Source organism: Octodon degus, unplaced genomic scaffold (assembly GCF_000260255.1).
Source record: "Octodon degus isolate 3935 unplaced genomic scaffold, OctDeg1.0 scaffold00054, whole genome shotgun sequence".
Taxonomy (NCBI): Eukaryota; Metazoa; Chordata; class Mammalia; order Rodentia; family Octodontidae; genus Octodon; species Octodon degus.
In genome coordinates, this window is record NW_004524630.1 from 8,125,365 (window position 1) to 8,143,178 (window position 17,814).

Sequence of the window (17,814 nt, forward strand, 5' to 3'; positions counted from 1 at the left end):
AAATAAATAAATAAAAAAATAAAAGCTTTTAGATGTGAAATAACTAAAATTGAAATAGTACCCTGCTATCAGCAACTGGTAGACAAGTTTCCCCGCTATTCAGAAGAATATAGAACTTATATTAACAAGACCTCACCAGTATTGACTTCTATGCTATATTTTGAAAGGCTGAGAAGGATTTTGTTTTTGACCGGCTCAGACTGCCTTACGGGCAGGTCTAGCTGAGGATCGGACCATAGTCCCCTGCGCCAGACTGAGCGTGCCCCAGCAGGTGCTTTAAACAACTGAGTTAAGTTGCTAGGCAACCTAGTGTCAAGCGTTACTAACTTTACAAAGGTATAAATAAAGGACCATTTTGTTTTGAAAAAACAAGAAAAAAATATATACATGATAGTTAGGATAGATATGCAGCTACTTTCAGGTCATTGAGAAGAAAAGTTTGTAGTAATTTAGACACGATATCATGTCTCCGTCTTGTCCTCTGAATAACTACTACAAAGACAACAATATGTAATGTATTAATTATTGTAACCATCCTACTAAACTGTTTTGAAACTGTCTCATTGCTATTAAATCCTTCTCATTAAAACGAATGAAAAAATAAAGGAAACAGTGAAAATTCTAGCAAGAGCTAAAGTAAATATTTTTGTACAATTGTAAGTTATCTTTTGATAGTAACAGCAAGAATCCATGTGAACAACAGTGCAAATAGATGACCTAAAATAAATGATCCACTAGTGATGGTGGTGGGGGAGAGGGCATTGGATCAAGAGACAGAGAAGAAAGACAGTGGCACAGAGAGTGTGCACAGTGGGAAGAGCATATTCAGAGAGCCAAGACCCGAAAATGACAGAAGCAGCCCAGGAAGTAAGCCGAAGAAGTCATCGAGGCGTTCGTCTAACTTGGTGGATACAAGTACAGGACAGAGCTGTGGTAGCACCAGCGCTTGAGAGAAATGCTAGTAGGAAGGACACCAGTGCAGAAGTACTAAATCCACCGATCCCACGTTAAACCACCTTCCGTATAGGAAGAGGAAGCAAAGAAAAGCGTGAAGACAAGTAAAAAACAAGAATATGGATTCCCCAGAGCAAACTGAACAGCAATGAAGCCGAAATGCAAATGGCAAAGAGGGCATCAGCACGTTCAAAGACCCGAGTCTGACCTGGATGAAGAGCCGTGCTATAAAGACTGTCTGGGTATCACACCCAGGGCCTCCGACGAGGAAGGGCTTGGATATAGGATGAAGCTTCTCACCTTGAATTCAATAAATAAAGGAATATAACAGATGTGTGCTGATTCAGACTCATCACTGAAAACTATGTTGGATTTTCATGTCCACAGAATTAATTTTTAATTTTACTATTTACTGTGTATTCTCTCTTCCACATTGGGATAATATTTGCATAATTTATTCTTCCTGAAACACACTGATTGTAAATTATATATTAGAAAAATGAAAAAAAAACCTTAAATGTTTGAATATTTACAAATATATATTCTCTTTGGAATATAAACACTGAATCTTTCTAATGAATCAAAACCAGCATAGCTAGTATGTTAAAAAAATATTAAGACTTTTCATGAGGGGAAAACTAAACTTCACTTAATCTCTTTTTAAAACATAATTACATGGGGAAAACTGACTTTGAAAATAATTTCATGTGGGAGCATTTGTTAACTACTTAAGGAAAAAATAATGATAAACTACAGTGAATTTCTCTCACACTATTCTACATTGTCTAGAATGTGAGACCAACAGGTGATCCATTTAGCTTCTAGGGTGTTAGTTTAGATGTGACACAAAGGTGGTTCATGAAGAATTAAAACTAGGAAATGCAATTAATTGAGCGTACGTGATGCCTTTCAGTAAAAATTTACCATTAAAAGCTTAATGCGAATTCAATCTTTTGGCTATGAGAGAGATAAACAGAGAATGTTCTCACTTTTTGCTTTTGCTAAACCTTCTCCTTCCCTTCTAATTGCATGGATGAAATCAGAAATGCATGGTGTGATGACTTTCTTGTGTTTACCTTTGCTTCAATCTGTTTAGTATCTGGATTCTGAAACAAAAATTTGATTTTGCTCTTGCCATCATCTGAAGAACCTTTAAGCTGAGAAAATTTGTACCTCCAAAGTACAGCCTAGAGGAAAAAAGACAAACATAGGCACGTCAGTATAATTAATACCTGTAACTATTCCAAGAAGCAGCTTTTAAATTATAAAAGGTATTTATAAATGTAGCAATATGTCTCAATATTAAAGTGTAGATGAACGCTGGGTGTGGTGTCTCACACAGGTAATCCCAGCCCTCAGCAGCTGAGGCAGGGGGATCACGGCAAGTTTGAGGCCAGCCTGGGCTCCACAGTGAGTTCAAGGTCAGCCTGAACTACACAGCGACATCTTTTCTCAAAAAAAGGAAATGAATCATATTTAATGAAGGCTGTATTTTAATATACAACATATAAATTTCCAGAAATAATTTTATAACCAGACAATTTTTATTGCAAAAGTATATATAAATAAATAATTTTTAAGTTTTTTTTTTCATATTTCAGTGGGAGTTAAATCAGTAAAAGTGATGCAACTGTTCAATCAGTAATTCTGGAACTTTCTCTTGCGGCTCAAACTAATGTCCTGTAGCCTTCGTGAGATGACACATTGGCTGACTAAATAATATCCGAGCCTGGGGGTATATCTCCATGGTGTGGTGATTTTCTAGGATTCATGGGGCCCTTCGCTTTGTCTTAGCTCTGCAAAGGATGCAAACATACAACTCCATATACATATTATAAAGATGTCCTTGGCGCTTTCATAAGGCTGAACTAGAACAAACATTTTAGAGCTCTTTACTTCAGTTTACGTCTTTGAAATAGAGTCTCTTTATGAAATATTGTATTTTACCAGCATTCTCTTTAGCTCAAAGTAACACAAATCTGTGCATTTTCAAATAGAAAAATAGAGGAGCAAAAAGATTAAACTGGAACTATGTAGACATTCTACATTATGGTTCCTTATCTTTTCTGAACTACAAGTTTTATTGACTAAGAATAAATATAGTGCTTTGCTGTTTGACACTTAGAGCTACAAGCATGTGTGCGTCGCTCACGGAGCCAATCGCAGAAGTCAGCACCGGCAGCACCGTGAGGTTGAAATGAGCGCACGCCACGCCACGGGCTTCCAAGATGTGGCTGTTATCTTTTTAAAAACATTTTTATTAGTAGAGGTTTGCAGTGGGCAATAATTACTTTCCTCATGGGGAGTTCGAGTTTAACATTCAGGAAAGGAAAGCAAGAGATGGAGGAAGTGGGGAGGGAGGGGCCGGTGGATGAAGAAAGCATTGAGACGTTTTGTGAGCGTGAACCAACTCCCTGCAGGAATGCAATCGTGATGCGTCGCACACATTTAGCAAAAAATGTAAAAGTGGGCAAGACAAAGACAATAAGGACAGCTTAACATGGCTTTGATGCAATATCTGATATAAAGAAATACATTGAATAAATTACATTGCATTAAAAATGGTTTCTAAATCAGAAAACATATCTGATCTATTTGAATTTTTCTTAGGGCAGTCCTGGTTAAAACTATTTTCTCTGATAAAACTGTAAAGAAATAAAGAGTAAGATACACAGCTTGTATTTTTCAGAAAAATATATGTTAAAAATACATGTATATAAGCAAATATGCACAGGTGAATATATTCACTTTGATTTTATAATAAATAAGCTACAGTTAAACGTATTATGAAAGATGAATTTTAGTACGGAGACCCTTGAAATCCACATTTCTTATAGCGTTTAAGCAGATTGTCAAGTGAATTAGCACTATCCCCTCACCCAGCAAAATAAATAGTAATGTTCTACTAAAGTTCTTGTTCTCTAAAGGCACTGAGAAAAATAGGACTGATAAAGCTTTAAGAGAACACACTTCAAATGAACATGCAAACTTAAACTATCTCCTGTCCAAAAGTGCACATAAGGCATATTCACACACACGAGTCTTCCTCATGGTAATATTCTCAGCTTAGCTACCCTGGTTTATGACAAATAGACATTCCCAGTGGTCGCTCTTTGGGAATAGAAGGTTCAAATCCTAGGAAACAAGGATGTCTAACACTCGTAGACTGAGGTGCACACCTTATTAACTTGGTTGCAGTTCAAATCTATTTTTTTTCTCTCTTGTTTGTGTTTGGGTTGCTCCCAAAGCAATCATAAGAAAAGCAAACATGAAGATTTTCACCTAACATTTATTAAGTTTACATATTTTTTACTAGCCTAACTTTGCTTTGTAAGTTCAAATTCATTGTGTGGAGCTGGTACTTGCACTCAACACTTTTAAAATTACCTTTCTTTCTCCTCCCTCTCCTACCCCTCTGACTCTAGGGTCCTAATTCTTAGATCTAGATCTCTGATGCATTTGGTGTGACATTTTATAAGGTAAAGGCTCAGTTTCACTCTATAAATATGAGCATTAAGTCTTAGTAATTTCATTGGTTGAAAGACTTGTCATTCGTCATTGAATGGTTTTGACACCCTTGTTGAGAATACCTTGGCATCTACGTAAGGACTTATCTAGGACCTCAGCGCTATCCAGTCACTCTGTTACTGGGACATTTTTGGCTACTACAGCTCTGTAGTAAATACTGACATCAGAATTCTAACCTATCTAACCTTGATCTTTTTCAAGATTGCTTTTGCTATGTGAGGACTTTTGAGATTTTATAAGAACTTCAATATAGATCTTTCTGTTTGTTCAAATACATCAATGAGATTTTAATAGGGAAAACATTGAATATGTGAATTTTTGGTTATATTTTCATCTTAAGAGTATTATGTATTTCAACCCATTAATACAGCATGTGTACCATTTCTATTTAGCTGATTCTTAGGAATTTTATTTTTGATGCTATTTAAAATAGAATTTGTCAGATTCCTTTTAGATTATCATTGTTAGTGTAAAGAAACTCACCTGACATTTGTGGGCTGATTTTGTATACTACAAGTTTTTTAAATTATTTATTTATTTATTTAATACAATTCTCACTACGCAGCTCAGACTCATAGAGATCCTCCTGTTTCGGCCTTCCCAGCTCTGGGATGACAGGTGTGCACCACCATGCCCAGCTCCAGTGACCAACGCTGCATGCCTGAGTTTCCGGGGCCAGCGTGGCATGAGGTACCAGGGATCGAACCTGGGTCTTTGTGCTTGCCAGGCAGGCGCTTAGACTGCCGAGCTATTTCCCAAGCCCTACCGCAGTTTTTTGACATTAAGTTTTAGCTCTAATTGCGAGTGTATGAATGTGCTTGTGGCTTGTCTCCAATATCAATGTCATTTACGGAGAATATCACTGCTTATTTTGTGTCGACTATCAATGCCTAGTACTTTCAATGACATGTTAAACAGAAATGCAAATATCTTCACTATATCCCAGACTTAGCAGGCAACTTTAAAGCTTTATCTGTAAAGTGTGATATTAACTGCGGGCTTTTCATATATTATACTGCTTTATGAAGAAACATAGATGCACTCGTCTATTTTTTTCTAAATGAACTGATATGTATTTATTAATCTTCATTCTAGCAATGTGGAATATAATACTAACTGATTGGAGATGTTGTAACTTTCTTATAGTCTGAGAATAAATACTTCTAATATTTCTAATACTTTTAATATGTTGCTGAATACTATTTTTATTATTTGGGGTAAGTTTTCATTAATATTTCTAAGGATATTAGTTTATTGGGTTTTTTTTCCCCTTGTAGTATCTTAGCCCCACTTCGGTGTTAAAGTAATTTCAAGCAATTTTTAGATGGAGTTAAAAAGTATTCCTGCTTCTAGATTTTGTAATACATGGGAAATACGTTGTTGTTAATATTTTCTAAATGTTTGGTAGTATTGACAAGTTAAATGACAGTGGAAGCCTTTTCTTTATTGGGAGATTTGTAACTGTAGGTTCAACCTTCTTTTTTTTAAGGAACAGACTATATTTTGGGGGAAAGAAAGATTCTGTCTGAGAGAGGATCATAATGAGACCTGAGTGGGTTACCTAAGAGTCAACCTTCTTGAAGCATTTCTACTTCTAGTAGGACAATGATTCCAGAAATGCCATCATTTCACCTACGTTATTGAAATTGCTGGCATATAATTCTTTATAATTTCATAATCCACTTATTCTGCAGTATTTTCATTGTAGCTCTGCCTGCTTTCCTTGGTTGATTTCAATTTTGTCAATGATATATAAAAGGGCTCTTACACACAAAAGTACTTTATGCATTAGATAGACTGATAGACAGAACTTTGATAGATGAATGCTAGTTTTTGTGAGAACACAAGTGCACACCATGTTTAAGCCTTAAGTAGATATTAAAGAGTCTTAATGTCTTATCATATAGTAAAGCTGTGATTAATTATGTAGGAAATCACAAAATTGTCCTCCATAGCATCAATGCCATTTTGTCCTCTGACCTCGAAGAGTGAGAGTTGCTTTTACTCTACATCTTTGCTGGCATTGGTGTTTCCATGTTTTGAGTTCTAGACGTTCTAGGAAGAAGATAGTGGATTCTCCATACTGCTTTAATTTACATTTCCCTCAAGACACGCTCCAGAGCATCCTGTTTATGTTATGTTTTCATAGCAATGTTTTCTTCAGTGTTAAAATCTAGCTCATTTTTAAAAATGAGGCTTTCTTCTTCTTGTTGAGTTGTAGTAGTCTTTGTGTATTCCACTTTATTGAAAATGATTTTGCTAATATTTCCTCTCATCTCTGGCTTTGATTTTCATTCTATTGATACAAAAGTTAAGATTGTGAAATTTTTCTTTCGTGAATTGTGCCTTAGAAGTTGAGTTCTTAATCCAGTAGAAAAGTATGAAGATGAAATATAGGAAGTAAAGCCATGCTTTTATGTTGAGCTGTAGGGGACTCAGGTCAACAATTTCTGACATTGCCAGTGAAGCAGAAGACCCAATACTATTACGGACTACTGGACTCTTTTAGAATATTTTGCTGAGTTTGCACACCTATAATACTCAAATAACGGGACTTAGCAAAAAAGAGTAGACAGATGTATGTCCATTTTGTATCTGTGTATTCAGAGTAGTTAGGATAGATACATAGTTACATTCTCTTAATGAATAGAGGGATGTGTTCTAATGGTGTTTGTAAATAGGATATCAAGTCCGCATCTTGTACAGCAATTAACTACTAGGAAGAATGTATGCAGTGTGTTAGTTATTGAAACTGTCCTACCAATTTGATTTGAAACTGTCTCATTGCTATTTGTTTATCAATAAAATTATGAAATAAATAAATAAATAAATAAATAAAATACAAACCCCCCAAAAAAAGAAGTTGGGTTCTTACCTAAGCCCAAATCACTGGTTTTTCTCCTTTCTTATATTCTAGTAGTCATGCTGTTTTTCACTTTACTTATCATCCTTGGGATCCTTCTTAGATTAAATGTGGAAAGTGTAAGGGAGTAAAATGCTTCATTTTTCTGTATGTGGGTGTCTTCTTACTTTAGGATAATTTATTTCAGAGATCGCATGCTCTCAGACGCATTGCCTTTGGCTTTATATCAGAGATCATTTGACTCTCTCCACGTGTCTGTGTCTGTACCCTGCGATCTGTGCCAATGATCTATTTGTCTTTTTTTATCACACAAAGTACTGCACTGAATTATCTCCCTTTTAGCTGCATTTGCATGAAATATCTTCTCTCTCTCATCATTTGGATTTCGAACCATCTGTACGGCTTTATAATGAATCTTGAAGTCAAATAAGTAAGTTCAACAAATTTCTTTCTGTTCTTTAGTTTGATCCTCGATCTTTTCTCTCTCCATAGAAATACTAGGATTAGTTTCTCACGTACATAAAATAGCTGGCTGGCATTTGGGTTAAATGATAGTGCTGTTAAAGTCTCTGTGTCTATACAAGTCTCTTGCCTGCTTTTTCATTCAATTATTTATATTAGTGTAGACAATTTTCTCGCTATTTTTGTAAACATATTTCTGGCTCTAGTCTATCGATATTTACTTATGTATTTTTGGGGTTCTACTGTTTGTTTCACTTGTATTATGTATTTCTGTGTGTCATTGCAGATTTTTTTCTTTAACCAAGACTTAATGTCTTATGTCTCTTGTAATAAAGAGACACTTTCTCTTATGTTAGCTTAAGCGCAAAGCCCATTTTTGCATACAATTTGCATGGAATATCTTTTTTTCAGCATTTCTCTTGCAAAAAATCTGTGTCTTTAATACTAGTATGAGACTCTTGTGGACCGAAAATAACATAACTTTAATACAATATCTTAGACTGGAGGAAAGATATTGCTTGTGGGCACAATGTTTCTCTGTTGAAAAGATTTACATTGCACAAAAAATGGTTATGAAAATTCCCAGAATTCATTCAGGTATTCAACGCAAGTATTGATTAAATTGCATACATTTCAAAATAATGATTAAAACCAGAAAAGCTATAAACATCCTAAAGTAGGAAATAATCAAGAAGAATTTATGAAATAATGTAGTTATGTTGAAGCATAATGAATTTCTATGGACTATCATTCATTTTATTTATGTATTTATACATTTTTCTGATGGATTCTACAGATTATTCTGTTATCTAGAGAGAAAGATAAGCTGTCACACCCTGGTAGTGTTCATCTGTTCAAGTTCATCCCCTCTCTTTATTCCCTACTTGTTTAAAGGTATGCAATTCATTGACAAAAAGTCTGATCATTTCAAATTGCCTTAGATACTTTCTTTAAATCTGCTATTATATAGTCCCCATCATCAATACAATTACCAGAAACAATTAATTTTTTTAGGTCTGCCCTGTGTGTGTGCAGGGTTTCACAGCACAGCTTGGACTCACAGTGGTTCTCCTAGTTCCTGCCTCCCTAGTGCTGGGATTATAGCCATGCACCACTACGCCCTAGTGTTGGGATTACAGGCACACACCGCTACTCCCTGCGCAGGGGGATTGAACCCTGGCTCCTGTGCTTACCTAAGCAAGCCCTTATTCTGCTGAGCTATCTTGCCAGCCCTTGGAACAATTAAGTTTCTGAGTAAAAAGTACAATAATTGAATTTTCTGTCTCAGCTTAATAAATTCCTACGTTTCAAAGAGTGAATATAAGCTAAAGTATAAGTTCAGAAATTTTTGAAATTGCATAGTAGCAGAAATTATTACAAAATCCACATATAATAAAGGAATATATGTTAATCTTAGCTAAAAAGAAAAAGTTTAAAGGAAGACTGTTACTATTGCCTAAGTTTTAAAAAGTATGTCAAGAGAAATCATTCAAGAGAGAAAAATGATACTTCTTGGTGAATAAATGACAATATATTCTGCCTTCTAAAATTCAAGAATATTTTATTAATGTTAAAATGACTGTTTTATTCAATCATGGAATTATCAAAGATCACCTGATGTTATATTAAATAATGTTAATAACCTTATTTTAAACCATATAATTACATAATATTTCTGGAAATAGTGTGAAATTTTATGATGGTAGTATTAAAATTTATTTTAATTATTATATTTTTAATATAATTTGATTGTGATATGTTTTTTCTAGAAATTTTTGGTGGAGAAATACTAAATATGAAAAATTAAAAGTATGTTAAATCATCATCTATAAGTATCAAATCCCAGCACACTTAATCCCAGCACACTTAATCCCAGTATTAAATGATGAATCAGTCACAAACTCTAGATTCAGCAGTCTCCAAAACCCCCTATAAAAGTGGATGGAGCTTTCAGCAGCCAACTAGACACAAACCACAGCCACAGTAGTCACCCTGGTGTGTGCAGCCTATGTTTCTATACCCCCAGTAGATTTCTGCAGGCCTGAATTGTCTTGGACTCTACATACAAATCCTGTGAGCCTGATAGGTAACTAAGAAGCTTGCTACGTCACCCAGGAGCTGGGCCATGGACAGTATCAGGCGATGGGAGAGAAGATGATTCCTGCTCCTGGAGGGAAGGAGAGAACAGTAGGATGTCTCATTAAGCTGATCAAGTTAGAAATTATAAAGCATAGTCTAAAGTTTTCGATATATTTTTCAGCTGCAGTGGACTGTGATGACTGAAATTACAGAAAACCAAACTGTAGATAATGGTCAGTATGGCAGTAAAATACTCAGAGCGAATACAGGACATCAAATTAGCTAACTGTTAAAACAGTGTGAAAATGCACAGCAGGACGTGTCTATCAGAATACATCACTATGCAGAGCACAAGCCTTTCTATGACTTGCATAGCTTTGGACATGAAGCCATTTCCAGCTAAATTTAGCTGTGAACTTCAAGGTTTTATAATCATCAGAATATAAGGTTGAAATGATATTTCATGCGTAATCTTTTTTTTTTTTTATGTATTTAGTACAGGGTCTACAGTGCCTCACTATGTAGATCGGACTCGTAGCGATCCTACTGTTCTCAGCCTCTCAAGCACGGGGATTACAGGCACGTGCCACCACACCCAGTCTCAATCACCAGCTCAGCGCACCCAGGGGCAGAGTCAGCACAGCACACTGGCGATCGAACTCCAGCCCCTGAGCTCTGCCTAAGCAGGCACTTTAGTCCACTGAGCTATCTGGCCGGCCCCTTCATGTGTAATCATAATAGTGTAAGACAGGAATTGACTTTCAGCCACAAGTATTTCTAAGAGTGAAGAGATTTTATGTACTTGTTATTTTGTAAGGTGCAATGCCATTTTAAAGGCCAGCCAAATAGCTCAGCAGATTAAAGCATCTTCTTAGGCAGGAGCATGGGTCAGAAGTCTGATCCTTGGTCTGCCATGCCGGCCCCACCTCTGGGGTGCTGTGAGATGGTGATTGAGCCTGGGCATGGTGGCACGTGCCTGTAATCTCAGCTTTTGGGAGACTGAGCACAGGCAGATCACTGTGAGTCCAATCTAGTAGTGAGACCCGTAGACCCTGTAGGTCCTTACTAAAACTTAAAAGAAAAGATGTGATACTACTTTTATGACTATAACGACATGCATTAGAAGCATGTTAAGGAGAATTTATCAGATAAGAGAATTCACATTAAATTAGCAAAAGATACAAAACTGAAAATGATATTCAAAGAATTTTATAAAGGTCAATTTGGAGTCACTTATGTCAGACTTACTGTCAACGAAGGTATAAAGTACTAAAAATGGCTCAAGAACTCTTGGCAATCATGCTTGTACGCCGGCATATTGTCATGAAGTCCCTGATGCATACTTACTATGGCACTTAGGTTTGGAATATTCATGATAAAAAAGATGATGGCGCGCTCTATGCTTCTATAAATTGCAAATTATACTTCTCTGGGTGAGCACCACTGCAGATTGTTAGCTCCTGTCTCAGAAGCGAACTGAGCCAAGATTATGGTGGGTGAACTATTAGGTCGGCATAGAGAGTGCGGCTGATGCTACTCAACAGACTCGGCTGTGCTTGGAAACACGGTGCCTGGAGGCCTGAATTGTAAAGAAAGACAGGCTTAGGCATTTCTTGCCTCAGAGCTTTTTTTTTTTTTCCAGACTGGGGATTGAACTCAGGCTCTTGTGCTTGCCAGGGAAGCGCTTATTCTGCTGAACCATATCCCCGGCTCTCAGAAGCTTTCTAATCTGTATAAAAAATATACCACAATGTAATAATATCAGACTCTGTGAGATACTGCATATTCTACTTCGCTAAATGTAGCTATTTCTCAAAGAATACAAAAGTAGTTCAAGTCATCATAAATACATACAATTTTTCTATTAATTTAAACATATCTGGCAATACAGAGGATTGAGCCCAGGACCTTCACACTAAGTTACATAGCCAGATTTTATTTTTTATTTTGAGACAGAGTCTATCTATGTCATGGTGGTGGATTAACTAATTGTCACTTGTAGCTTCCAGCTGAGGTGCATCAGCATGGGCCTGGGGCGGAAGGCCCTCCTGAGGGTTGTTGCCAGCAGCAACCAGACTGGAGGGAAGGTGGTCTACTGCTGACTCTTCTGGATAAGTTTGTCATGCTGGATTTCCTGATGCCAACTCAGCTGTTATTGTTGGTGGAGTTCGGGATCTTGCTGCTCCTGCTGATGGCTGTGGTTTTTATTTCTTCAGGGAGCTCTGATGTTTACCTCGAGCATTGCTTCTTGGCTCCAGCGCAGATCTCTCATCATGCTGGTGTAGGTCCTTCATCCCACTGGCGCAGACTTGCTGGCTTCTACTGCTGAACTTTGGGGACTTGCAGTGCAGATCCTTGATACAGACTTGCATGAGCCACCATCGTGGGCTCTAAGCCTCCACCAGATGCATGTAGGCCACTGCCGTCAGATCCAGGCACTCAGCTGGATTCGTTGGGTCTCTAGCCCAGGGACACATTTCCTGCACTCTTTTGCATTTTACTCTTTGGGTGAATGTTTTAAAATAATTCCATGAACTGCTCTCTCCAGCAGGGTCTATTTCCACCCCACTGTATGCTTGTGGCATGGTGTTCAGACATTTGGGCAATAACGTTGCTTAACTCAGACACACAGAGATATCTATGCTGAGATGATTCACCTACTCTATCCCATCCGGGTTTCTAATCCTGATGACAACAGTCATTAAGTTGCCTGAGCTGGTCTCAAACTTCTGATTCTGCTGCCTAAGCCTGCAGGACTACAGCCAGGCCTGGGAAATTTCAAATTAGTTCACTAGTCAGAAATGGATAATATATAACAATAATTCCCTTATAAAATGCATGTAGAAATTTTGGGGGAAAAGAGTTTTCATTTTACCATAATAAAACATAGAAAATTATGGTATTTGTCTCTATTTCTCATTCTACGCTAGTTCACGTATATGACTACAGTCATAGTTGCACTCATAAGAATTTAGAAAGATAAATATTGCGTACCATAAAGTTTAATGGTGGAACTTTCCAAGGTCCTTTATAAAAATATTATTTACTTTGGCTTTAAATTGGTTTTCTTTTTTTTTTTTTATTTTTAAGGTAACTCATTGAACACACAAAGCATTTGGTATATCATGCCCATAACAATAGAGAGGGAGCTATGGAAAATGGCGTAGGGATCAGGAGAACAGGAGAAAGTGTTGACTGATCACTTAGGCCTTTTCAAGAGATATCAATTCATTAACATCTGGGTTTCTTTCAAGACCTTTCACACAGCAGTATTCTTTCCCTTGCTCTTTAATTTCTCTGTCCAATTCTGCCCTTCTTAGTATGTGAGCCAGCCCTGTCTACATACCATGGAAGACAGAGACCTCAGTGTGTCTTTCCTCTGTGCTCTTGCTTGTCCAAATGCATTTTCACCTGTGCCAATGCAAAGCAACTTTTCTCATTAGTAAAAGGAAGAAGGTTGGAGGGAGGAAGAAGAGGGGCAGCAGTTGCACTTTGCTAAATTCTAGTTGTACTGCATTGCAGGGTGTATGTTTTTTCTAATTTCCTCTCAAATCTTTGGCTCCCATTCATACAATCGAATTATTTGCCAGCTTTACACCCTGCCTGAGCTCCCTGTGGGTCAGGGTGAGCACAACTGCCTCTCCACTGCTGGGGGTGTCTGCTGCTGGTGACCTACCCCCATGCCTGGTCAATTCCTAAGCCACAGGAAACAGTTTTTCAGTGCCAAAAAGTCCTGTCCTCTTTCAGACACAAAAATACAAATCTGAGTCTCTATTCCTGGTGACATGTTCTGTACAGAGATGCACCGTGAGGTCCAGGGTCCTTCCTGATGGACTCTGAGGTCTACCCTCTGGGGTTGTCATATCCCTGCTCCCTCTGTGTTTACCTCTCCACTTGGTGTACCACCCAAGAGCACCATGTAGCAAACGATTTTCTTGACTGCAGATCCTACTCTTTGTCTAAGACAGTTCCAATAGACTCATCCAGTTGGAGTGAAAAGTGAATGGTGAAAGGTGAAACCTTGGAGACAGGCTGCTTGCTCACTGCAGACAGCAGAGCCCTCACCACTGAGAGTCAGTGGAGTTGGCAATGGCTTAGTGGTCTTTATCACAATTTTCCAGGTTCTATGGTATTGGAAATATCTGTTTGGGAGAAAGACTTTGTATGAGGTTTATGTTAAATATGCACAGGAACATCTCAGAATAGATATCTCTAGGTTTCTGAATTAAACAATGCCATTGCCCAGGTGTCTGAACACCATGCCACAAGCATACAGTAGCATGAAAATATACCCTGCTGGAGAGAGCAGCTCATGTTGGTAGGGAACCACCCTCATATTTGGGTTCTGTCTAACACAGTAAATTCTAAATTATGGTAGGTCCATGTAAAAAGTTACAAGGATAAGGGGCAGTGAGTTAGCTCAGCAGAGTAAGCACCTTCTTAGGCAAGAGCTAGGACCGGGGTTTGATCTCCACTACAACATGTCTCATTGAGTCAGCCATGGAGAACAGGTGTGGTGGCTTGTGCCTATAATCCCAGCACCTGTAATCCCAGAACCTGCAATCCCAACTGTGGAGAGGCTGAAAAGAGCAGTATCACAATAAGCCCGAGCTATGTAGTGAGACCCTGTACAAAATACCTTGAAAAAAATACAAGGATAGTAAGTACACCTGGAGTTATGTCTGAGAAGAGCCACAGGCTGCAGGGAAGCAATTTATGCTGGCTCAGACCTCTACCTCCTCACCACTCTTGCCTCTGCACCATTCCATAAACTTGCAAACATGACATGGGGATTATCCCTGATGGCAACCACAGATGTGAAGTAGGAGTAAAATGTTCAAATGGAAAGGGGAATTGAATTGTGGGGCAGAAAGGAGGGAAAGAAAAGAAAACAAGTTAGCAAAGGAAACAACAGGAACAAATCTGTGTAGATAAGAGGGAAAGAGCTTGAAGGAAGGGGAGGGAGAATGGGGAGAAAAGATGAATCAAGATACATCCTCTACAAGTACTAATTGACTATGATGAATGTGATAGTTATGTATATCTAAAATGCACTGATTAGAGTCACATGGAGAGAAAACATTCTCTCAGGCTTTCACAGAGAGCACATTGGCCAAGCAATGGCTGTGACTCATCCACATGGCTGACACTGGCAAAGGATCTACAATCTGAGGTACAGGAGCTCAGGATAAATCCTGAGGGGATTTCAATGACCTTATCACACCCAAAAGCTACAACTCTTGTTGCATAGGTCCTGCTTTACCTTGATCTTAACCATCCAGCAGAAAAATATAAAAACGAAAATATAAGAAGTAAAGCCATGCTTTTAGGTTGAGCTATAGGGGACTCAGGTCAACAATTTCTGACATTGCCAGTCAAGCGGAAGACCCAATACTATTATGGGCTAATGGACTCTTTTAGAATATTTTGCTGAGTTTACACACCTATAATATTTAAATGGAACTTAACAAAAAAAGGGTATACAGATGAATGTCCATTTTGTATCTGTGTGTTCAAAGTGGTTAGGATAGATACATAGTTACATTTTCTTAATGAATAGAATGATTTGTTCTGATGGTGTTTGTAGATAGGATATCATGTCTGCGTCTTGTACAGCAATTAACCACTAGGAAGAATGTATGCAATGTATTAATTATTAAAACAGTCCTACCAATTTGATTTGAAACTGTCTCATTGCTATATCTTTATGAATAAAATTATGGGAAAATGCACTGATTAACAATTAATTAAAGAAAAACAAAAAATGTCTAGGACTTTGTGTAGAGGGAAACACGGTATTGGTGCAAGCTATGTATTAAGTATTGCTTCACTACAGTCTTTTTTTAAAAAACTGATTCCCACTTAAAGCATTGATTAGCAAATACTCCCCAGTAGTACCAAGGATGCAGATTATATTTACGTATCCACTCTGTGAAAAAGAAGGGAACTGCAGGAATAATATACAGATTAACTGTCAGAGCTGAAAGAATTAACAAAGAATCAGGAATCTTGAAGGAAATGATGATCCAAGATTAGGGACCGTAGGTACAAGGAAACCGCGGCAAAGACTCATGAAATACTCCTGCAGTCTCCCATTGGCCAATCTTTGTAATTAGCAGACGGGACAAATGGGAAGCCGAAAACATGGCCCTACTCACAAAGGAGGATTCACCTCCCTCTATAGCTGAAGGTCCAATCCGTGACCCGTAGACCAACAGTGAGCACCCAGGAGACCTCCAGTGGTCCCTGCTAAACCCCACTGTCTATTTGGCAATGGACGATGACACTGAATCCCAGTCACTGTGGAGAGCCATCACTTCATTTGGACAGCAGACAACACACTGTGGATTCAGATTGCTTTTCCTGCTCGTGCAGCCTTAATATTTCAAGATGTACACAGTGCCCTCAGGACTTCTCATACCTTAATTCACCTCAGTGAATGGATTTTGCGAGAATGGCAGTACTAGAGGAGGATCACAGTGGGAGGATCTCGTGGTTTATTCAGTGCTACATCTGCCAGAAGGTTTGTGGACATGATACTATTGTGGCCTCTGGAACTATAGCTAATGGGCCATCTGGGGAGATGCTTGAGGAAGAAGACAGCATTCCCAGCATGTGGCATGGACCTGCGTCTCTAACTAGAATAAAGTCATCTATGGTCAGGGAGTGAGGACATTGTCCAGAAGAGACTGGTCACCCTGATCTTTATTCTCATTTTATCTTCGGTAGCTCCACCAAATGCCCTTCAGGGCTGTGAATGCCAGACTTAATGGAAAGTAGACAAAAATCATCATCCGTGGTCATAGGATCAGCTTTTGGGGCCAACAGATTAGCTCAGTGGGCAAACTGTCCTAATCCAGAAAGGCCAGGAACACCATGGGGCACATCTGGGCTACAGTGGATGCTGTTTGTTAGGTACCACCTTGGCACCAACCACAGCGGCGGGAGTGGCTTTTGGTCTAACTCTGCTGTTTTCTGCAGCACAAGACAGAGATAGCATCCCTCAATGCTCCCCTGGGTGGGTCCCCTCACTATGAGAAGCAAACAAGGCAGTGTGGGTGCTGGAGGTACAGGGTGGATGTCTCACCCCTCGAGACTTTTGGAGCTGCTGTGCTCCCAAGCTGCTAGCAGTGCCACGTACTGAAGCCGTATCCTCTAAGCAATAAATCTGGAAGTAATAGTCAAGTATTCCAGTAGGTCCAAAGCCTCCAATCTATTGATTCTAATTTCCACACATCTCATAAGTGTCTCGTGCCACCACTGTCTCTGTGCCACTGCTACAGCAAGACACTAATTACTTTCTTGAGTGTTTGTTATGATTCCAGTTTCTTTATTCCAATTTCCAATTCCAATTTCTGATTTCTTTATTCTTGATGCTTCATACCCTATCATACAAGTCTGCCGTTGTTTTGCAAAACAACTTGTTAAAACAAAGACCCCTGAAAATAGAGCTTGAGGCTAAGTTTGCAGTCTTACCTTTGACAGTGTCCTTTCAATCCACTGGGCTTCAGCCTCACCACTACCTGGTTACACAGGAGCACAGGGCTTTGCGTCCATGCTGCTGACCGTCCTGTCTGCCAGCCTCCCCTTCTCACTGAAGAGTTCCTTCCACTTAGACTTGTTAATGTCTTTTCCTCTTTCAAACTCAGTCTTTAAAATTTTATTGTGTTAATTGGAATTTTTGTACTATTTTTCTCTTTAGAAGAATAAAATATTAAAAAGGAAAATGCAAAAAAATAAATAAATAAAACTGGTTACTAAACCTGGGGGTGGTACTGGCACATCCTGTGGTGCTGGGGGTCAAACCGCAGTCTCTGCACTTCCCTAAGCTTGCCTAAGAAGGTGCTTCGGGGCTGGAGAGATGGCTCAGTGGTCTAAGGCACCTACTTAGAACAAGCTTGGCAAAGCATCAGGGACCGCGGTTCAAT

The 17,814-nt window shown here is 38.5% G+C and overlaps 1 protein-coding gene across 2 annotated transcripts in view; it reads right to left on the reverse strand.

Annotated features, from left to right (window-relative positions):
* Positions 1-17,814, reverse strand: part of Sntg1 (syntrophin gamma 1) — a 336,640-nt gene that overhangs the window by 21,158 nt on the left and 297,668 nt on the right. Inside the window, exon 16 of one of the 2 annotated variants that reach the window (XM_004633382.1) lies at positions 2,031-2,141. The exons of the other annotated variant lie outside the window; for it this stretch is intronic. Coding sequence (XP_004633439.1) covers positions 2,031-2,141 — 111 coding nt within the window. The remainder of the gene's footprint in view (positions 1-2,030; positions 2,142-17,814) is intronic. 2 annotated transcript variants of the gene reach the window in all.